The sequence below is a fragment of the Parasteatoda tepidariorum genome, chromosome 5 (genome assembly GCF_043381705.1).
Source record: "Parasteatoda tepidariorum isolate YZ-2023 chromosome 5, CAS_Ptep_4.0, whole genome shotgun sequence".
Classification (NCBI taxonomy): domain Eukaryota; kingdom Metazoa; phylum Arthropoda; class Arachnida; order Araneae; family Theridiidae; genus Parasteatoda; species Parasteatoda tepidariorum.
The window spans coordinates 6,406,268-6,430,945 of NC_092208.1; the positions used below are offsets into that span (position 1 = coordinate 6,406,268).

Here is a 24,678-nt window from a genome sequence, read left to right on the forward strand (position 1 = left end):
GGGGGGGGGGGTAGAGATGAGTGTCCCCGGAATTGCCCGAAAAAATCTGGTCACCCTATATATAATTCGCAAAAAAAAAAGGACAACGCCCAGAATAACTTTTGTTCTCATAATCGAATTTTTACTAACTAAATACCAATCTCCATGGTTCAAAAGGATTACCGCAAATATGCTAATTAAGTAATGCTAACTATTAAATTAACATTATTAAAAGTAACATTTTTCAAATTAACAATTTTTCAATCAGAATGTCGCCATTTTTTTCAATCGCCATTTTGTTTTAGTTTCAAATCACTTAACGTGTTTTTTTTTTGTTTGTTTTTTTGTAAGTTTTAGATTTTTTTAACTGTTAGAGATTAGTAAACAAAGCATTCTTTTGTATGTAATTGTGAGAAATGTAAACGTATATAATTCGCAAAAAAAAGACAACACCCAGAATAACTTTTGTTCTCATAATCGAATTTTTACAATCTCTATGGTTCAAAAGGATTACCGCAAATATGCTAATTAAGTAATGCTAACTATTAATTAAGTTACTAAATCAGACACAAAAACATATTTTCTCGGAATAAACATTCCTTTTTTTAGAGGGACTTCGATTTTTAACATCAAAAAATATAGCGATAACCGCAAATCAGTAAAATATGGTCACAATAGCTCGGTCAGGAGAGCAGTGGCCTTAATTTGTTCGATTCCTTTTTCCTGTATTTCACTATATCGCTAGAAGTTTTTAACCGAATCAGAAAATCACACAACTGTAAAATTCGTAAATCCAAAATTTCATTTTTGTTAAGAATAATTTTTATTAGTTATTTATTATTTTTTTTAAAAACTTTATTTAAAATGAATTGTACGGTTTAAACTATGTAATTTTAAAAGACAAAACACAAAAATTGAACGAAATTGGTCGAGCAGTTCTTGAGAAACAAAGGTTAAACAAAACGACTTTTTAATCGAGTCTTACTAATTGAATATATTATTTTTATTATCGACTTCAATCAAAAAATATAGTGTGTGCATGTTTTCAATCAAACAAAAATTTCTATAATGCTATCTTTTTTAACGTTCAAACAGTGAGCAATAAACTAAGCATAAATAAATTCCAAATATATTTCGCATGATTCACACTGCATCGTAATATTTTACCGTAATAAAGCTTGATGAAAAAAAAAATTCTTCTTCTTTTTGCTTACAAAACAGCGATGTTTCTAATCATGTTATTAACATTTATGCTTCCCATTTTTTTACTCGTCAAGAAAAAATGCATAAAAATAAACGCCACAGTAACTTCTTTAAAGATTTAAAATATAAACTCAAAATATTTTCGTATTACCATTAAAGAATGAAAAAAAAACTGCAGGTCTGGAAATTTAATCTAAAGAAATTAGCTGGCGCTGGGCGATAATTTTCAACTACGACGGCATATTTTACGAGATGTAATTGTAAAGGGAGGTAATATTTCAGTAACCATAGCAACAGAGCCAGCTGTGATTTCGACTATTACACTTTATGCGATGTTGAATAACGAAAACTTATTAAAACTCGCACAACAAGGTTTACATATAGCTAAAATAAAAAGCACTTTTATTAAGGAAAAAGCTAAAAATTCGTTACGTCTAGTAAAAAATGAACACGTGATAATTCATATCTAAGTTAATATTCATGACTTAAGCTGATTTATTCAGTATTTTGTTTAATAATTTAATGTTTTATAAGAATGAAAATAAAAAAAAACAGACATAAAAAATCGTTATCGTTCGATTTTTAAAAAAAGTTTTTTAAAGCTTCTATTAAAGAGTAGCGTTGCATTTTCAACTCAGCTAACTGAATATTTTTTTTATTAGCTATCACGTTACATTTAAAGAAAATAACATAATTTATTTATAATAATTTTTCCTAGTTAATAATTTATTTACACAAATGTTATTTTTTTAATTAAAGACTTTATCTCTCAATTTTTCTTAAAATTGGGTAGTTATGTCCCCTGCACGCTTTGCTCTCCATGCAACCCCCCTTTTTCCTACCCAATTTTTTTTCAGGGGGGGGGGAAACTCATAGTTAGATCAGAATTAAAAATTATTCAATTAAATTATTCTTCTTTTTTTATTAACCTATTGTTTGTTCTATATATTTAGTGTTCTATGAAAATTAATTCGAACCTATTCATTTGAGTCTGCAGCTGCAGCTTAAGTCTGAACTGCAGCTGCATGACTTGTTTTTTTACTTTCTTAAGTAATGTTTGTTAACAGTAAAAGACGTTAAATATTTTTTTCGATGTAGGATAAACGCGAAAAGTTAATTTTTAACCTTAAACGGTTCGAAATTATTTCAAGTTTACTTTTCTCCGGAATGCATTGAATTACGGACTTGGAATTTTGACCTCGTTTTGAATTACGGACCAATAAGAATGCGTTGAGAGCAATGAGTTAACGGTTTTAAATTATTATCTTTTCACGCATTATGGCGGAATGTTCATATCGTTTCAAATTTTTATTAATTTTTCTTGTCTGTAATTTTTTTATCAATAACATTGTACAGTAGTACACATCTAAAGACTGGATGAAACAACTTTTGCCTGGGGTTAGAATTAAAGGGCTTACTAGAAAAAATTAGAAAGTGACATTAAGATTAAGGTTAAATAGTTTCTGAGAATAAAGTTTTGAAAAGCCCTTTTCCAAAACTAGGAGAAAGAAGAAAGATTTTGAAATCTAGAAGAAAGATTTTGAATATTACAATATTGAAAAAAAATATTAACAAGACTTGTAATACACTCTCAGAAATAAAAACTCTCACATTTGACGATTCAGCATTTCTTGAGCTGCATTTCGTTAATTTTGAAAAAATATTACGTCACGAAATCACGTGATTTGTGACGAAACGCGAAGTCTCAAATAGAGAACTAAAATGTTTTCACATTTACGGAACATCCTCGTAGTGCATTGTGGTTGATTATTACCCAGAATAAAGACTAGACGATCGAAAATAAAGTGACGATAAAGCCGACTTGTATATACAGTGGCTAAAGAGTTGCCCTCGTACCAGAGAGATCCCGGGTTCATATCCCACTTCGGGCATGGGTGTAATAAATCTCTCTTCTTTCTTATGCTGTTTGGGTGACATTGATCCATCTACATGGTACCAACGACTCTACGAATGTTAAGAATTTTTTCTTTTCGGGAAAAAATTTAATTTTGACCCCAAAGAAGTGACGACTTAGATCAGATTTTCTACCTTTCGTCAAAATAATAATAATAATACCTCAACAATCTTCGCAATAATTTCTTTAAATAATCTTCAAAGAAGTTTACTAATCTAAAAAAAGTTTAATAATCTAGCTAATAATTTATTTATTGTTTCATACTAGTGAGGAAAAAACGTGGGAAAAATATATTCACTAAATAGCACTTATTTTTAGTAACTAGTGGGCTGCGCCCTCTGCTCGCTAACGCTCGCCAACCCCCGAAAATTGCTACGCAATCTTATATGGTTTGCTTCGCTCGCTACTAACTTAGGTACATTGCAAATGCACAAAATTCTAAGAATTCAAAACAATCATTCAAATATATATAACAACTTTTTTTTTAAATTACATCTTTTTAGTAAATACTAAGTCATTAAGATAAATTTGAATTCAAATAAATGACATGTAATTCGGTAAACCTATTAGAAATGTGCTATAGTATAAAATCTTAAAGCGTAACAGCACGACTGAGACTCATTTTCCAATGAATAACTAATAACAATAATAAAACAAATAAATTCGTGATATAAATCAAAAATCGTCAAATAAATTCGTAATATATTAATTCGTGAAAAAAAGCGCTTTCGATGAAATACTAAAATAGAGATCTATCGACAAAGACTACTCACTTCTGCCTAGCTTAATCGTATGAGATTGCCGCAGCTGATAGGGTGAATTTCGGAAGCACTCTCTGGTTATTTTAGTTTCCGTTTTTTAAAAGAGCTCTATGTTGAGCCACCTCAGCTAGATTTGACATGTGACATTCTTAGCGGCAATTATGGGTCGATTTTCTAGCGTTGCCATTCGAGGAGTTGTAATGAGGCTTTTTTTGTCACCGTGTAAGAGAAATATATATATAGATTTTCTTCGTTAATCTCTCTTTTGTATCTTTTTTTGTCTTTATTGTGTTACATATATAAATATATATATATATATATGTAACACAGCACTTTGGTGTAAACAGTTGCTGGTTTAACAGTTTGGTTGATAGTTTTTTCACAGCCATGTCTTTGTAAGCCTTTTTTTAAATTCGTGAATTTGTTTTTAAATTTTTTCTTGTCATTATTTTAAATTGATATTCTTTATACCGTATCTACAAACCACATTTTGAAACTAAACTCGGAATCAATATTAAAAAATAAAGGCGTCGAGATCTCTGTTTTAAGATATTACGATAAAATGTTCGAAATTAGCGAGTTCAATCCAGATCTGCAGAATGGGTAGTTATGTCCGAATCCGACTATTACTCCCTTAAAAAATTTTATCGAATTCTCAGAAAATACTAATGCTCTATAGTACTAAATAAACATTAATTTCAAATTATATATTTTTTTCGGCACTGTAAGAGCTAAAAGTGTTTTATTTAAAATTAAAATATATTTTAATGTATTGTGTATTACACAACAGGAAATAGCAAAAGAAAAATAAATACTACAAAGAGATTAGTTAGAATATAGAAACATTAAAATTGTACAAAGCCATTGTAAGAAGAGAACTCGATATCTACACGCACAATCGCTCATTTATAAACAACTCCGGACAAGAAGATTTTTAAAGAATATTCTTGAATATGATACATAGGATTCATTTGCATATCTTTTCAATTAACTTTTCAACTTGGCTAAATAAGTAAATTTGTTTTTGGAATCCAGGTGCTTTTTAAATTGTAGAACTTATAATATAAATAACTGTCTCAATATTCCTTTGAGTGGTATTTTGAAAACATGCTGATTAATAATTGTTTTTCTATATAATTTTTATAAGATTTTTTTTTCTAACTGTAACCTAACTTTTAAGAAGCAAATTTTTCCGACTTAAGACTCACACAAAATTTTCTTCGATTTTGACTCAACAGTCCTGGTTTAAATGTAACCTTTCTGTTAGCATGTAGTATTTTTATAGTTCGCTATAATTGCGCAATGATTCAAATTCATTATTTTAAATTTGTGTTTCTGCTATTATACTTCGCGTATTAAAAAAAATTAATCATGTCCAAATTCAAAACGACTTTTAAAAAATTTTTTCATTTGAAATATATTCCGATTAAGGCGTCTTATATTCAATAGCTTAATTGAAAAGTAGTAAAAATTCACTTAACATAATTTTCATTTCTATCATAAGATTCTGTAAACCAGATCGATTATCATACTGACCTTAACAACGCAAATGTACTTCAGAAAGTACTAAATAGTTTTGGTACACTTGAAAAATGGAATGATGTCAAATTAGGGAATCTTTAACGCCAAACTATGTAGCAATTATTCGTATAGAATATGCTTTTGTTCAAGTTCCGTGTTATGTCACAAATAATTTTCAGAAAAAATATTAAAATATTAATATAATAAAATATTAATATTATTATATTAATTAATATTAATATAATAAAAATATTAATATTCTCAACAAAGCATTCTAGAAAACATAAAATGTTTCGCACATAACTCACAAAAATTCGAGGCAAGAAATCATGCGGATTTTTAATGAATAAGTTATTATGTTTGATACTTTGTTCTGTGAATAGAAAAACTAATTAAACATGTAACTAGAATTTGAAATACAACTTAATAGAAATTCCATTCCCCGTGTATGCCTCATTTTTCGTTAATACATTCTATAAAACACTATCAATGTTATTATCATTCATGTGTCGTTTCCAGGGGTATGTCCAGACATTTTGTGAAAGGTCCAGATTTTGTAAAATTGTGAAAAAATTACTCATAATTTGTGAATATAAACTAAGCGTTAAGTCACATTCTTCCCATCAGGGTCCTGCTTTTATGAATTTGTGCAAATAGGGTCCTGTTATTGCAAAAATTGCTAAAAACCTTTTCAAGAAGTTATTAAATTGTAAATAGATACAAGATTATGCTCAACAATTGCTGCTACTAAAATAGCGATGCAACATACAATTATTTGGTATTCAGCCTATACTGCTCAAAGCAAAATATTCATTTCGGACGAATAATGGAAACAAAATCACTCACATTTTTAAAAATTTCAATTGGCATATTTTAAATAACACAACTTAGTTATGTATCACTTTTAATGTGTTACGCATTAAGTAAACTTAAACAATTCTAAAATTTATAAAATTTATTTAAAAAATTACCAGAAATTAATTTTTATTTACATAATATTCTATTAATTAATTTTATGAATAAATATAAATTGATCAAATATTTATTTACAAAAAAAAAACGAAATTATCATTTAATATCATAAGAATGTGCACACGATGTTTTCAAAAGCAGAAATATTTTCTTAGAATACTACATTTGGAATTTAAACTTAAGGAAACTTGGAAAACTTAGTTCGTTTCGAACCGTCTTTTTTTTTTTTTTCCTCCCGGGAAGTGTTTGTTCGATTAACAAAACAATAATGAAGATAAACAAACTTGTGAAAGGTCCGATTAAAAGATAAATTATTTTGTAAAGGGTCCGTTTTTATGGAAAGATATTTTGTGAAGAGTCCGTTAACGGACTCAAATTTCTTCTAAACAGACCCCTGGTTTCCTAATTTATAAAAAATACACCAACTTCTTAAAAGAACAAGAACTATTTATTCTTTACATTCTTAGCCAAAATGTTTATATTAGCATAATTTAATGAAGTATAAAATATATATCGAGGCAATTCATATTTTTCAGTTGTAACTATTGCTTAATAAAACTTTCAAACGATAATTTCCTATTAATAAAAGAATTCATAAATGGAACCGAAATATTGATCGAACAAAGGGAAAAAGAAGAAAAAAAAAGTCGTTTAATCATTCATATCAGCTCTGTTTGTCCCGCGCGGAACAATGATATATGCAGACGATAAAAAATTAAATTACTAAACGATTCCATTCTACATCTCGAAGTGAAGAGAAATTCTATCTACTGAAGTCGCATTCCGTGAAGTTTGAGTTAAGGAATTCTATTTTACGGAAGAACTATTTTTTTCGACTAGGCGAATGTGATATTCTAAACATGACAGATGAAAACAGATCTTCTTACCTATCTGAAGGAGAAGGTTCAAAGGCCTGCCTCCACGAATCCCTGAAGAGACACCGATTTAGAGAGGGAGAGTGGCATCTGTTGCACTTTTCGAACGAAGCAGACGCCTTGGCGACGAAGCGGCGATCGCCAGTTCATTGCCAACATTTTCGCACCCTTTCGCGCTTACGATTGATTTTTCTATTTATCGTTCGGACACCTATGGCCAATGACTGTAGATATACATTTTACGCTGACAACTTCATCAAGTTTCACTTAAGGAAGCTCATAATAAAATGTTCTCTTAATTGTTTCTTTAATTAACAGGCTGTAAATTTGAATTCCATTGTTTCGAAAAATAATTTTTGACCATAAAAAATAAATTAGAGTTTTATATTATTCATGAAGTTATGCTATTTTAGAATTCTTAACAAGCATACTCAATATAACTCTGAAAGTCAAAAATGAATTAATAAATAAACAAGTAAATAAAGGAGCGTTAACTGTAACTTTGTTCGAATCTTATTGCTCTTCGGTAATGAGCTCGAAGTATCTTGCATTCGATTCAAGATTCGACAACTAAGCAAATCCTCAGCAGCTACGTTGCCTCAATCTCAACTTGAAAATAAGGCTCGGAAGTTAGAAGTTATGAAATTGTTTACGTGCCAGCAGGGCCCGGCTCAGCCTAATTGGGGTCCGGGACAAAAACTTCTTTGGGGACCCCTCTACTTCGCTACTTCAGTAATGAAAAACCGAAGTTTATGGAGATATTTAAATTTTTCACCTCATTATACATATATAACAAGAAAATAGACTAGAACCTAAAATAGCTATGAAGTCTCCGATGGTGAGACGAAATAACGTTCTATCCATTTTATTGATTTTCTGACAATTCTATGTCCATCAAGGCGAATGTCATCTAGCTGCGAAAAGTTCATATCCTTGTTGACATTAGAGCGGAATTCAGCTAAATTTTCGCTATTGCCATGGCTCAATTAAGCCAATCAGAAACCCGTATTTTTGCGATATTTAAAAATACAGGTTTTTGATTGGCGAAATTTGTCCATCATAATTGCGAAAATTTAACTGAATGCCTCCCTATAAAGGCATGGATTTACGAAATACAGATTTTTTGTGTTCATAACTATGGATGGGGTTTTCTACACTAGGGAACTCCGAAAGCTCCATACCGCCTATACTCCCGGGTTACTGTTTTCGGTGTATTTTAAAGCCGTTTGGTTCACAACGTGATCATTGTATTTTGAGATTCTTGCAAACGTGGTATTTGATTGCTAATTACTTGTGTTTACAATGCTAACAATACCTGTGTTACGATGCTAAAGGTGCAACGCTAACGACAAGAACAAACAGTAATAAACAAATTGAAAGAGGCCAAATCAGGACTGCCAAAAAAGCGAGTTATTCGAAATCTAGCAACCATTTCACCTTTTTTAACAATATATCTATAAATATCTAAAACAAATTTTCACTTCAAACTCACCAGATATCTTACGAAACACGGCAGATTTGAGCTCAGAAATTATCTGATTTACTTCTTTTTCTGAAAACAAAATTATCCGGTTGAAAATATCGCCTCGCTGAATAAACTGTAGTAAGCAGCTGCAAACTTTCTAACCGGAATTAGAGCAGGTATTGAGCTCGAGATTGTTATTGTTTACATTTATATTGAAAGCACCATCCATAGATTAATGAAGAAGCTAACATAATACTAACGGATTTTACACTGTAATGATATTGTGTTTAAAAAAAAGTTCATGAAAGAAGAAAACGTAAAATAAACTTTCTATTTGATTTGGGACCCCCTCTGATGTGGGAGCCCGGGGCAACTGCCCCGTATGCCCCTGCCTTAGTCAGGCTCTGGGTGCCAGCCCCGTCCTCTCTTGGACCAAAATTAAAGACCTTAATTGAAGAAGGTACAAGTAGCATTCTCAAATTCATAGACAATCGATCGAATAGTTTCTGATTTATAAATTTTCAATAAGTCCAATTTTAAAATTTTTGTTTCTCAAGATTTATCCGATCGATTTCGTCCAAATTTCGTAATTCGTCATTTAAAACTATATAGTTTGAATTGATGTAAAGAATAGCCCAGATAGCAAAATAAGGTTTATTTCCACTGAGCAAAAACCTCTTAATGTAAACCTAAAAAGGTTTTTAATGCGGTTTACGTGTAAACCTTCTAAATGAGATCTGTGACCATCTGCTCTATTCTACGCACATTACCCTAATCCAAAACCTTTGGAGAAACAACCTTCTATATAAAAACCTGAAAATCGAGGTTGTGTTAGGGTTTTCAAGCATGAAAAAATACTTGAATAAAGCTGGCCTCAATGTGAAAATAATCCTAAATCTAGGTCATTATGAGGTTTTTTTTCGCAAAGTCTTGTATGCTCAGCTAAAATCGACCTTGTCATGAAATTTTAATGGACAATGCAATTTGATCCTATCGCTAAAGTGTGACGTCATCGAAAACGTCATTATTGGCCAAAGTGACCATTTTACCTAAGTGACATCACTTTTTAAAAAAAACTTTAAAAAATAATTTTTAATCCTTTTAGGATGAAAGGTTTGAAATTGCAATATTTTTGCTTCATTGAAAAAAGGTTTTTAGTATAAACATTTTGGTGACAATAAAAAGCAAAATTCCGACCACAAGGTTGCCGTAAGGTTATACATGCTTTCTGGGTAGTATATCGTACAATTGCATATTTGTTCTATAATTACTAAATAATAATTGATTATTAAAATTATGTTTTTTTTCATGAAACTATCTTTGGATGAACGAATTTGAAATTTAAGTTCAAAATGCTTCCGTTTCATTTAAAAAGTTATTGATATAAGGCAAAACACAAAAAGTGTGATATTAACATTGACCTGATGCATCTCTAATGCCGAATTAGCTGAAACTTTATATATGTTTGAAATTTTGAATGAAATAAGTCGTTTACATAACACTTTGTCTCTTAACTTAATCTGCAACAATAATTGTACGCATACACTTTTTGTAAGTTAATTGAGATGCCTAAATAAGTAAAGATCAGTCTAGAAGAAAGGCAGTGCGGAAAAAAAAATGTCGCTTTAAACCAGGGCCGGATTAACCTATAGGCACACTAGGCACGTGCCTAGGGCCTACGAAACACTTGGGAGAAAAAAAATTTTGATAAAAATAATTTAGCTTTAAAAACAACAAGTGTATTTTGCACAAAATTATGAAGATACAAATAAAAATATAACAAACCTTTTTTTTAATATATTTTGCAGAATCTTATGATCTAATATATTACTTTTTTGCGATTTTTGGATTCAACGAAATCTTGTATTATGCTGTCGAATTCCAAACTACGCAAAATGTCGTATTCAATAGACATAAGTGCGAGCGATGCCAAACGATCTTGATTCATTGTTGAACGCAAATAATTTTTTATCAATTTTAATCTGGAGAAAGATCTTTCTCCTTCTGCATTTGATCCAAGAATCGACAAATATATTCTTAATGCAATGTGAACGTTAGGAAAAGTATTCACAAGTTTATCTTTAATTTGAGCCTTCAACATTTCTTGTGCAGATTTATGTTCATATAAATTTGAAAATAGTAAAAATTCATCTACAAAGTTTTTCTCTAAATCGGATGAGTAAATTTTCACCAAATTTTGCGCTTTTAGTTTAATCTCAGATTCTGACAAATTTTTGTGTAATTTCCTTGTAATTCGGGTTCGATAAAACATCGATTAATGACACTTTTTGGTCGATCCAGAAAACTGGGAAATTCAGACATCCGGGATAGCGATGGTCCCGAGCATGCCAGATAATTGGTTCTCTACTGTATAAATATTTCTTGTAATTAATCTCACTATCAATTTCACTGTTTTCTTTGCTGGTTTGTTGTTGTATTGTTGACGTAAAGTGTTTACATAGTTATCGATCGAACTAATCATAATGGTATTATCGATATCAACTGCAATATCGGCAGTATGTCGGTATTGCAGATAAAGTTCAATAAACAAATTCGTTAATTAAAATCCATATTAATAAAAATGTAAAAAAAAAATATGCAGGAAAATTTTAGCATATATTTTGAAAAGAGGGGAGGAGTGGGGGAAGGAGGGGAGGGCCCAAAAACGGCTATGCCTAGGGCCTACGAAAGGTATAATCCGGCTCTGCTTTAAACATATATACGATCATTCTGGTACTATCTTCTTCAATATCGAAATACAAAATGAAAGAGAAAAACAAGGAGATGCGAAAGAAATTACCAACGAGTTACAACAAAGGAAAAAAAAAGATGAGCTAATGCAAATTTAAAATAGGCTCTTAGTATAAACAATTAGTTTTAGTTTTCTGAAACCGGAACAAAAAAATAGAAAACTTCCAGCGTATTTTTAAATAAATGTTGTGTTTGCGGTGACTTTTAAACGATAGAACCCTGAAAAACAAGACAAATTACTTTTTTTTTCTCATATAACCGTCGTTGAACAGCCGACCCAATATTTGGGTTTACGACCAGTAATATTCAACTACTTAGCCTTGTAATTTTGAACACAATCCAGAAGTACTCCTGGATAAAATATTGGGAGAAATTTGCCTTCGTGGAGGACTTTTTGATGGAACTAACCCGCATTTGCGCTACACGGAGAGGAAAACCACGAAGATTTCCCACAGTCAACCTGACGGCTAGGCCCTGATCCGTCTACCACTGAGGATATTTTTGCTTCAGCACTGCGGTCGGTGTGAGCCGGGTGGGGAATTCAAATCGACCAGCTGTTGCTGGAATCGAAACCGGGTCACCTGATTAGGAGGCAAGAGCTCTATCCCCTGAGCCACCACGTCTCTGGTAGATGATATGTGAAAATGCCCCGCAAGATGTTGAAAGTTTTCACCATGGCTAGTGATGTAATCGTTACACCGTCATAATCGCTCAAATACACCTGGATTTTGTATCCGCGGCAGCATAGACGATTCTTGCAATCAGAATCATTTCGAAATCCACGGGTGTTGCGTACACAGTACTTCTCACTGCACCCCAACGAAAGAAATCCTTGTTGCATAAATCAGGATAGCGTAGTGGCCGGGGAATCGGTCCACTACACTCAATCCATCGTTCACAAAACATTCAAATATTCACGAACACATTTGCAATAATGGGGTGGTGGTGTATCATGTTGAAGCCACAGATGGTGCCTGACATGTTGTCAAGTAAGCTTTAGTAACAGCTTTTCCAGAAATATGAGATCATTTGCAGATGTTAAAGGTTAAGGCAACGAGTAGGGCCGGACTAAAAAGTCGCCAACCGCAACAGCCCAATCATTTACTGAAAAGCAATGTTGAGCATTTCTCTTAGTACGTAAAATTTCGATCATTAGGGTAAAAGTATTCAAGGTGATATCTTTTACCTCTTTGTCTCAATATGCATTATAACATAATAGATTTACTATCTATCTAACTTAAGAACTCCCCCTTGTCAGTTGTCTGAAGCGCTATCGGTGGCTATGGTTACATGGTAAACAGATAGGACAGGCTTTGAGTATGAGGAAAAATAATAATTGCTCCCCTCTATGAAATGAGCTTTGTCTTGTTTCTATATTTTAATTTATAACTGTCGTTGAACAGCCAGCCCAAGTTTTTGGGTTTACGATTACTAATGTTCAACTACTTAGCCTTGTAATTTTGAACCCAATCCAGAAGACAAGAGAACTCCTGGATCAAGTACTGCGAGAAATTTGCCTTCGTGGAGGACTTTTTGATGGCACTAACCCGCATTTACGTTACATGGAGAGGAAAACCACGATTTCCCACGGTTAGCCTGACGGCAAGGCCCTGATCCGTCTACCACTGACGATATTTTTACGTCAGCACCATGCTTGGTGCAAGCCGGATGCTGATTCGTTTCAACCAGCGATGGCTGGGGAATCGAACCCGGTTCACCTCATTGGAAGGCAAACGCTCTATCCTCTGGGCTATCGCGGCTCCGTCTCGTTTCTAAAGCAGCAGTTAGCCAGAAACTCTGTAGGAGTTCTTTGGTTAAACAGGTAATACAGCGTCACTTTTGAAAACCATAGCCTTTTTTAAAAAAAAAAAATTGTAGAAGATAAGGTAAAAGAGTCGCGATGGCTCAAAAAGAAAGAGCGCTAGCTTCCCAATGCGAAACCTAGAAATGGCAGTACGAATTGAATTCTTCTTCCTGCTCGCACCGACCACAGTGCTAGGGTAAAATATATCTAATGAAACACGGATCATGAGTTATAATCTCCCTGCCGTTGGATTAACCAGAGGAGGTTTTCCCCTCTATGTTACGCAAGTGCGGGTTAATTCCAGCAAAACAATTCTCCAGAAAGGTTAGTCTCACCCAACGCTAAATCTAGGAGTTTCTATGTCTTCTGAGTTGGGTTCAGAATTACAAGACAACGAAACTGAACCCTTATAGCCTAAAAATGGGTTAACTAGTTATAAAGACAGAGGGAAAGTTGTGTAACAGAGTTGGCGAACAAGGCATCTCACCTAAGCGCAAGGTGTCTCTGTTTTCTCATATCAGAGTCGTTCATTCCACATTTTTCCAACAGGTGGTGCTGAAAGCAGTCTCAACTAGACAAGCATAGCCACTTTACGACACCTAGACGCTGTTGCACCCGTTCAGACGTTAAGGTAAAGAAGAACTTTAGTGTCCCCTTATATAACGTTCCTATGTTAGCCTACTAAAGATATTCCTGACCTAGTCCCACGGCATTAAATAAATAAAAATCTTTAATTTTAAAAGTACATTTTTTTAATCAATTGGGTATACTATAGCCTACGTCACAGGTTGTGTTATTCCTACTAAATTTAACCCATGAACGGCATTTTCTGCGAGCCTAACTTCAAGCCACAAATAAACAAACGAAGTGTTTGATCGTTTAAATAGATGCTCGCCACATTTTTTGCATTATAAAGAAAAGTAATTGATATTCGATTTTTGATTAATAATTGATTTATGTGGATAGTGGCATTGAATTTAGCATTGCGTCATGGTAAATGTTATTCCTACTAAGCGGAAGTAGTTGTGTTTTTTTTATATTATACCCAATTGTTTCAATAAATGATTTTATACTAGACGCAGAGAATAAGTAAAGAAAAATAAATCCAGGGAATGGAAGAAAATGAATAGCTGAATTGACGAATAAAAAAAAAAATCAAGTTATTAATAAATCATTGTATCAGTACTAGTAAACCAGCGAATATGCATATCAAATTGTAAAAAAAAAAGATTGTAAAATATAATTTTTGGTCGATCACATTCATTTATTTATTTTTTCAACAGTTTCGAACCATTAAAAACAATTAATTTCCATCGATTTCTAAAGCACTGCATTCGATGAAATATATTAAATTAAAATTTTCAAAAATAAAAGTTATTTTATTTAAAATATTACTGATCTTTTCCAGAAAAAAAGGATTAATTCCATCAAAAGTGATAATCAGTTAATTAAGATCATTTCCATAATCTCATTTCGAAAACGAGGAAAAAAACTATATCAATTTTATTTATTCATTTTCTTTTTTTTTTTTAAAAAAGTCGTTGTGAAAAAAAGAAGAAAATAAAAAAGACATTTTGTTCATTTTAATATTTTCTTTTTACATGTCTCGTTATCTGTTAAACACCGGTTTCCCTTCTTTTTCTTTATCGATCTCCCAATTCTTTAGTTTTTCCCCCCTTTCTTGATTAAATTAAACATTGATTAATTGCAATTTAGCGTGATGAAGGATAATGTTTTCAATTGGAAGGACAAAGGAATCCTGAAGGAATAACTTTATAACAGGTAGGAATAACTTTACAGTAGGGTAACTGACATTTGAGGGTTTTAAAATTAATCTATTTAACATATAGTTAGGTAAATAAAATGCAACGAAAGAAAATGTTTTTTTCAAATGACTTAAAAAAGAAAATAATTCTTTTTTTTTTTTTTTTTNATTTTTTTTTTTTTTTTTTTTTTTATCAGATGAAAAATACAGAATTCTTCTTTTTCTAAAGACGATGCGAGAGTTTGATGAGGTAATAGAAATTTATTTTCAAAAGTGATACCTCATATAATTTTCTTACCTGTCAAAAATAAAAATATTTTCTCTTCATTTAACCCTTTTATAAATATTTTTTTTTTCCTGACGCTCCAACTACGAGCAAAATATATTTTGATATTTTTAATTTTAAAAAACAATCTAATAGTTACTAAGAAATCTATCATCTATATTATATAAAACGCTAATACGTATGTATCAATAAAACCGATGATATTTCTTTTCTCGCGTTGGCAACAGTTTTCATTTTTAATTGATAGACTTCGTCGCGCAAGAGCACGTAGTGAGCATTATATGTCTAATCGGGTGAATTCTCGCCGCATTATCAAAAAAATTCTCGCAAAATTATCTTCATCGAAACCGATGCTTTACATCTGGCGTTCAGTACTATTTCATATTGTTTTACAACACATGGTTTTAGCCCTCTGGTGGGAAAGACTTTAAAACAAAACTTACAACAGTTACTTTTCTCAACAACTGAAATTTAGAATAGTGTGATTAAGAAAAATATGTGAACTGTTTGCAATTTCAAATTAATATTGAAATGCACAGGTTTAGAATTTTCTACAGTGAAAAGTTTTCGGAACTTCAGTGTTCAAAAAAGTATATAAAAGCTAGACGTTAAGAATGAGCGAGTAAAACGAGCATCGGATTGCGAAGAATTCCGAAATGAACTGCGAAAGCAGTTCCGGGGGTTGGAGAGCGCCAGCGAGCAGGGGGCGAAGCCTCCTAGTTTATTTTAACTAAGATTAAGTTGAAATTAAAGTAATCAAATGTTGCGTTAAATGCAAAGGAAAACCACGAAAATGTCTTTTAGATTGCTGAACAATAATCGCATTACAGCTAAATGTTCATTATCGCAATGAATTGTTTTTTTAACCATTAATTTTTTTTTATCATCCTTGACAGACAATTTGTCATCTTAGTGGATGTTGTGAAATACTTTTCCTATATTTTTAACTTTTAACACGACCCAGAAATCAAAGTAACTTGCAATTTAAATATCAAAGTAAAATCATGTTTATAAAAGCTTTTGTAGTAACCTATATATTATTTAAAATTAAATTAAAATTTAGACAAATCAAATGTTGCGTTAAATGCAAAGGAAAACCGCGAAAAAGTCTGTTAGATAACTGAACAATAATAACATTACAGCTAAATGTTCATTATCGCAATGAATTGTTTTTTTAACTATTAATTTTTTTCATCATCCTTGACAGACAATTTGTCATCTTAGTGGATGTTGTAAAACACTTTCTTATATTTTAAACTTTTAATACGACCCATATATCAAAGTACCTCGTAATTGAAATAGAGGAGTAAAATCATATTTTGAAAGACTTTTTGAATGAAAATAATTAGAATTTCCATTACACACAAATGAAAACCAAGAAACCGTTTTACTAGCAAACTAATTGTACGCTAACAGGCAATAATGAGACTATATCTCAGCAATTATTATCATTTTCCAATTACTTGTGCTTTATATGAAATTTAATGTTTTGGCTAGCTTAGAATGTTTACTAAAATGTTCTTTATTTTATTTATTTATTAATTTTTTGTGAATACATGAATTGTGTTTTATTTTATTTGAATTTCAGAATGATATAAAGAATTAAATTTTAATAATTAGTTTTTTTTTAAAAAAAAAGTTTAAAATTTACAAATTATAAATCTTTAAAAAAATCTGAAAAAAAATGTGTCATAAAATGTGCGAATTTCAGATTTTTCTGGCAAAGTTATCAATTATTATTAATCATTACAACTTATAAAAATCAAATAAAAAAAGAACAAATTATGTACAGCTGCAATAAACAAAAACCACAGTTCACTAGAGGGCTTGGATATAGAGTACAAACTAGTCTGTTATATTATAGGAATTATATTCGTAATAAAATATAAATAAAAAAAAAGTAGAATGAAAAGAAAACTTTTTTTTTTTCATTCATGTTCAAAAATTTATTCGTAATTGATTTTGTAAATTAAAGAAATTTTAATGGTGAATAAGTTTTTCTTAGATTTGAATAACTGCAAATAAGTATCAATTTAAAAAATTACTGTTTGGGAGTGAGTCAGATTTTTTTAAATAAAATTTTACTTTTAAAGCAGAAAAAGAAACCGATGTATCATATTCCATTTCATAACCATAAATTACTAAATAAAATATTTTCCACTTTGACTTAAAATAATGTGAAAAGTATGTTTAATAAAAATTCTGCATCAAAGGGTTAAACGTGGTCTCTAAATTTTTATTCCACTATTTTCTTCTTTTTATATTTATGTCAAAAATGATCAAAATTTTGGTTGACAATATTTGCTTGTACCATTTAGGAAGCCATTTAGCTATTGCAGCTTGCGTTGTCATCAGACACAGAGTTTCAAAAAAATAAATAAATAAATAACATTTGTAAATAGCCGGAAAGTGGTCAAAAATGCGGTTGACGATATAGATTCTGTTTGCGAAACGATTGGACNATTTGAAAATCAAGACACGAACTAACGTTTTCCTTCTTCTATGACTCTCCACACGCTGATGGTGATAGCATGCGAAGTGTTGCCAAAGGTAAAGAGTTCTGCACGACGCCACCTGTAGCCCATTTCGATCGCCAATCCTTATCAAGACCATGGCATTCAATACCATGTTTTTAAATTTTATACATACGTTTTACTAATATAAAAATAACTGGATTTTTTTTATCCAATATCGAGTCCAAAGACCATAACTCCTCTCAGTAGAGTTCAGCAGCATTAAAATAGCGAGCATCAGAGAAGTGTTCGTCTTCCAGACTAGAATGAGACTACTTATGATTTAAAATTCAAATAAGCCCTTGTAAAACAGACGGGTGAAAAAACAACAATGTGGTGCAAATGTCTTTCTACAAAGTGGTGAGAGGTGGTGCTTCTCACGTTCTTCCTTGGAAGGTTTTTATAGGTTTAGGCAGTATTTTCTTTGGGCATTTGTCGAGTATGATGTAGATTTTTGACAATCTTTCTTTTTGTCAGAAAACAAGCTCNTAAGAAAGAAAAAAAAGCGATATACAAGTTTTAATTTAAATATTTAGTGGGATGAAGGAAATTGCGATTTCATTTCTAAAAGTTCCTTATATTAAGGTTCGAAGTGAGTTGTGCTTATTTTAAGGAACAAGACTAAATCTTTTTCTGTTAGTCTACTTCTGAAATAATTGTTTCTAAGGTTCATAATTGAAAACTCTTGTTCACGTATATAAGATTAAGCTAACATAGCACTGATTTTCTGGGCGTGAAATTTTACATTTTGGAAACTAGCTTTTGGTAATGATTTGTCAAACTTAGGCATATTTAGAAACAACTGCTTTAAATGATTGTTAGATTGTCCGCTCTTTGGAGCGTAAAATCCGCAGTCTGCCAAATGTGAAGTACAATTTACCTATATTAGATTCCATAAGTCAGCTCCTCGAGAAAGACAAACGCTAGTTGGAGCCAATCTACGGCTATTCTATAAAGAACTTCTGCTTTCAACATTTTACCAATAGAAGCTGTCTGTGCTAACTATTTCCATCAATTTATGTTTTGTACAACAAAAATAGTGAAAGTAAAAATGTCATCAGTACTTTGTTAAAAAAGGAGAAACAGAAATAATTTTAAACATAGTCGACAATAAAATGGATGTATATTGTTTATATTTGCCGCTGATCGGCAAATATAAACAATATACATCGGCTATCCGCGGGCCGGATAAAATCCTCCGGCGGGCCACAGTTGGCCCGCGGGCCGTAGTTTCCCCATCCCTGGTTTAGGCAGTATTTTCTTTGGGCATTTGTCGAGTATGATGTAGACTTTTGACAATCTTTCTTTTTGTCAGAAAACAAGCTCTTTTGAAAAGATAATAGTAAAACGGTTGAGACAGTTTATAAGATTTCTTTCCGGGCAGGATGCGTAGCCAAATATTTTAACAAAAAATAAGCACCTTTTAAGCATTTAAAAATATTTTTAAGCACTATAATACATTAACAAAATGCAAAATAGTTTTCAAAGACTTTACATGTTCATGATAAAATAACTAGTTTCTGACAAACTCTTTTTCCTGCTTACATTAGCCACCATAAAAAGATAAGATTTTTTGGTTCGATTTCAGAGGGAGGAAAATGAAGCGGGAAATTGAGAATCTCTTGCAAAATGAAGTAGAGTTGCACATGATAGTGCAAAAATAATTCCCACTGAATCCAGCTCAGTATACGCACATGCGGACCCGCAAGCATTTCTTCAAACAAGTAAAATGATTAGTGCTTTCATATGCTTTGGAACGATGGTATGCGGAAATGCATTCCGTTTGAATGAATTGTGAAAACGTTGAATAGAACAATGTGAAAACCACGCTTTTGCATAATATGTGGCGAAAATCGACATGGTAAAGTAAAAAAAATTCTCATTTTCGTTAAGCCCTTTTTAAAAACACCCAATAAAAAAAGCACTTTTAAGCAGGGTGAGTGATTTAAAAAATTAAAAAAAAACAGACTTTTTCGATTTAAATCGGATTTTTTTTTATTTTTATTCAAATACACTGTAAGAACTTTGATTTATGACTAAAAAAACTTTATAAATGTTTAATCAAAATTAAACTAATATGAAAACTATATTATAAGAATATTTTAGAGGCTCTAACTACCTAAAACAATTTTTAATTATAATATATAGCTTTGAATACATAGCAACCATTTTGAAACAAATGCATGGTTGAAATTTAAAGACTAGATGAAATAGAGAATTTAAAGAACTCTTCAACTATTAAAGTCAAGTTTCAATTACCAAACCACAATTTTAATTCAAAATTGAGATTTCTTATTTTTCTCTAGATTTTTAAATTGACAAAATAAATGTTACAGATTGTGTTCATAAATGTAGTCATTCATCAAAAAATAAATAAATATTTAATCTATATATTTTTATATCAAAATATTCATTTTTAATCCTATATCAAAATAAGTTAGCTGAAAAAAATTTTTACAAAAATCTATGAACTCATTTAAATTTTTTTTCCACAAAATTTCCTTACAGAAAATCTGATAATGTAAAAGATAATGAGAGAAAAATACTTAGATGTTTACAAATGTAATTTCAAATGTATTGGAATTTAACGCATACCATGAAAAAAAGTAATTTCAAAATTAATTAATGCAGCAAAAATACATTTTAAAGCTAATGCAGCAATTCATTTAAAATAAATTTTAAAACTAAGAATAGAAATAATAGAAGTATCAATAATTTAAAATAATGTTTTTTAACTTTTAAAATCAATATATATATAAAAAAATCAGTTGATTTAAATCAAGCTAATTTAAATAAACAAACTCTGCCTTTAAGGGGCTTTTAAAAAAGCTAGTCGCTAAAATATAAAATAAAATTCTAAAAGTTCTAAATGTGGATAAGAGTGACACAAAACTTTTAAATTATAATTTTCCATCACCCATATATAAAGTAATTAGCTAGCAATAGACATATTTCAATGATACTCGTTCTTTTATGTTTATTTACACACAAATGCTTTTGAAACTTATCAAATGTGTAGTTTAGAGAGATTTTTTTTTCCATCAATGTATACAGATCTAAACTAATTTACTCTTTATTAGATATCTAACTAACAACATTATCTAACTAACAAATTGCCCAAATGTTTTTAAAATTTTAGGATGTTTAGCTCGAACAAAGATAGCTATAATTTAATTTCAGTGATTAGTTTGAAATAATTAAACAATAATTTTAAACATTTTAGGTAGAAATATTAATCATTTTAGCTGTAGTATTAATATTTTTAAATAATAAAGTATTATTAATAAAATTTATCAGATGGTTTCAAAATTGATTGATGGCTGGTAAATATCCGACTTAAATCAAATAAATCGGATTTTTGATTTTTAAAAAAAAAATCATGACTTTTGTCAACCCTGCTAGAAGGGCATTAATAACCAAACTTCAATTCAACTTTAAAAAAAATGTTTTAAAAATACTTGACTTTTACATTAACATGAAATAACATTTTAAAAGCAGCATTTTATTATTCAAGGTGTATGCTTTAGTGCTTTCCTGTTAGCCAGTTGGATAGGTAGTATACAGGGTGGCCACTCAAATCAGATTTCAAATTTCCCTGATTTTTCCAGGTNTCAACCCTGCTAGAAGGGCATTAATAACCAAACTTCAATTCAACTTTAAAAAAAATGTTTTAAAAATACTTGACTTTTACATTAACATGAAATAACATTTTAAAAGCAGCATTCTATTATTCAAGGTGTATGCTTTAGTGCTTTCCTGTTAGCCAGTTGGATGGGTAGTATAGCTAACTCCCCAATTTGAACCTTAAAAGATAAGTTCGAAAATACAAGCAATATGCACTGAAATGTAACGCAAACAAAAAATTTAACTTGCAAAGTGCAAATCTGAAAATTAATTAAATAATTTGGGGGACCCACAATTCTTTAATAGAGTAAATGGAATAAATAAGATATTTTAATAAACTGAATAGTTCTGGCAATAGAGCCAAGTTCAAAAGTAGATGCAACTGATATAAATGGATTACTAATGTAAACAAAATTATAATGGTACATCACACTTAATTATAACAGTATAATAAATGTAAAAATGTTAGAAAACTTAAACAAGAGTCTAGTCGATGCAGGATGGCCAGAATTTTAAGACTAATTTTCCTAATTAATGTGATAATATTAATTAATCAAACAGTTTTGGGTTTGAGTCCTCTCAATTCTTTAACAAAGTAAATGGCATCCTTAGAGAAATTTTTAAAAACTGAATAGTTCTCGCAATGTAGATTAGTTTTGATCTTACACTACAGTTCGAATGGCAAAAAAAGTTGGAATGAGGAGACAAATAATAAGTTACACAGTCTTATACCAAATATAGAACCAGTAATGAAACAAAGTTTGCCGAGAAAATACGAAGTTATATTGAATCGTTAGCGCATTGGTCATACACGTATTACACATAGACATCTCTTACTAAGTGAACCTGCACCAGATTGCTCTAGCTGTAATGAACCATTAACTGTTAAACACGTTCTGACCCAGTGTAATAAATTTAAATTTCTAAGACAATGCTATTTTGGCTGCAATAATCCTACTTTACATTTACTTATTGGCGATAAACCACACTATAATCTTCTGTTTTTTAGATCAAGTTCATGGTGCGGTATAGCCATTTCTGGCTCTTGCGCCAAAAACACTAAATATCTAACTAGATTAGTTCTGCAGTAAAATTTGCAACAGATTTAAATAGGCCACAAATATGAACAAAATTTTAATGGCAAATGATACAAAATTGTAACATAATGATAACTACAAAAATTTTAGAACATCTACATGAGCTTCTACTTGATGCAGGATGGATGATATTTTACAATACTAATTTTTTTACAATGAATAATGATATTCAATAAAATTAAACATTAAGTCAATAATAAAGTTTTGATCATCCAACAAATCACAGCTTAGACAGGTAACTTTGGATATCACTTTGGTAAGAGCTTTTACCAACAAAATCAGCTCTAAAGGAAGAAAAAAAAAAGGATATTAGTTTGACTAATGCAAAGAAAATTTTTGACATCCTTTAAACGAAAAAAATATATATGCAAAGATCAATAATATTATCCCCGTGGCAGAATCGAAGCGACATTGTCGTAGAACTTAACAGAGTTCTTGCAGAAAGATTTTTTTTGGGGGGGGGGAGTAAAAGATTTTGGTTTGCTTTTCTGCAGAAACTTACACGTAAAATTTGAATCGGACATTTAAATAATCACAAGTGCTCAATTTATGCTGATATCATAAATTCATTTTGATTGCATTTTCAGCAGTTATTGACATTGCTTTTCACGTGACTTTTAGATATCCCGATATATTTCGCATTTTATTATTTACTTTTTGAGGTAATAATTCTATCGATTTTTTTTTTTGTTGGCAGTTATTGCTTTTCATTTCCACATAGTTTCTACAACCTCATATATTTTACACGATATTATTTATTACGACAATCAAATCTTGAAATGAAACATGCATTTGAATAACTCCTTTCTAAAGAGTTCGATTAATGTGATTTCGTCGCCGATCTGTTTTTCGGTAATTACTGCTACAGATTTCATAGTATTTAATTATTTTTTAAATTTGATGATGATTTACAAAATGAGATAAACGAAATAATTTGTGTGTTCCCTCTCCCAACAAAATGTGAGAATATTGCCCATAATATTAGAATTAAAAAAATATTACATATTTAATTAAAAAAATTATATTGTTTTTTATTTATTTATTTAAATTTTTTTTCCTTCTTTTCCCCCGTAAACACAGTGTTTTTGTTACCTTAAATTAGTAACTTACATCTTTGTCATTATTGAAAGTATCTTGCAGAAAGATATTAGTGCTAGAGAGATTTGTGGCAGAAAGCACGAAAAAATACTGCCACAGGGAATATTATGAGATATGGCATATAGTTTTAAATACAACATACCAATACAAATTTCAATACATTGAGAAACAGAATTGAAAAATAAATTAACCTTTGAAGAAAATTTATTCTCTCAAAATTAATGTGTATAATTCTCGCTAAATTAATTTGTATAATATTGAGTAAAAATTTTATAACTTCTAAACTATTTTTTTTAAGAGCAAGGTTATTTTTACAGTTAGGAATAAGAGTGTCTGAAAAATATTATTGCTGAAATTCTTTCTTCAAGTGTATAAGAGAACATGAAAAAAAAAAAAAAAAAACTTAAAATATCTCAAAAAACTAATATCTGCATCAATAAAATTTTTCATCAGAATACTCCTTAAGCACTTTTCTAAAAATGCACAAATTTTTTCATTCGATAGGTTTTGCATTATAAGAATGAAAAAAAAAGTCTAAAATTGTAATTTTTTTTCTTTTTTTAAAAATATAGAGAGATCCTAAACTAAAATGAACAAGTAAAAGAGAACATGAATTATAGCTTGGAAATATAAACAAATTAAAATCAAAACGTAAGGATTGTTAATAGTAAAACTGTAAATACCTCAGATATTCTTATGATTTCTATTACATGTAGAAGAGTTACAGTAATTTTGTACTTCTATATTATTAACGAATTCAAATTATCAGTATAAATTTAAAAGTATTTCTTTATGGGAATTAATATATTAGGTAGAAAAGTCTTTGCTCGTTTGAATTTATATTGAAAGAAAGGCAGCAGGATAGCATAGAAATTACATTGAATAAAATTTAAAAGACATGTATGATTTTTCTTAAATGGTTCAAAAGAAAAGAAAATGCATAGTTATATTACATTTAAATAATAAACTGTATCATGTTTAGTTTCTTAAAAAATGCATCATTAAATCATTCTTAATAAATAATTTGATGATGCATTTATTAAAAATCT

General features: G+C 30.4%; 2 protein-coding genes across 4 annotated transcripts in view; both read right to left on the reverse strand.

The window, feature by feature from the left end:
- The window catches only part of LOC107440992 (voltage-dependent calcium channel gamma-1 subunit), a 161,093-nt gene extending 153,662 nt beyond the window's left edge, over nucleotides 1–7,431 (reverse strand). The window contains exon 1 of the mRNA XM_016054224.3: nucleotides 7,239–7,431. The gene's annotated coding sequence lies outside the window, so the exon portion shown is untranslated. The remainder of the gene's footprint in view (nucleotides 1–7,238) is intronic.
- A 15,124-nt stretch (nucleotides 7,432–22,555) lies between these two features.
- LOC107441192 (tudor domain-containing protein 5) overlaps nucleotides 22,556–24,678 on the reverse strand; it is a 97,190-nt gene continuing 95,067 nt past the window's right edge. For all 3 annotated transcript variants that reach the window (XM_016054396.4, XM_043046447.2, XM_071180949.1), the window contains one exon: nucleotides 22,556–22,815. In XM_016054396.4, coding sequence (XP_015909882.2) covers nucleotide 22,815 — 1 coding nt within the window. In that variant the 3' untranslated portion in view covers nucleotides 22,556–22,814. The remainder of the gene's footprint in view (nucleotides 22,816–24,678) is intronic.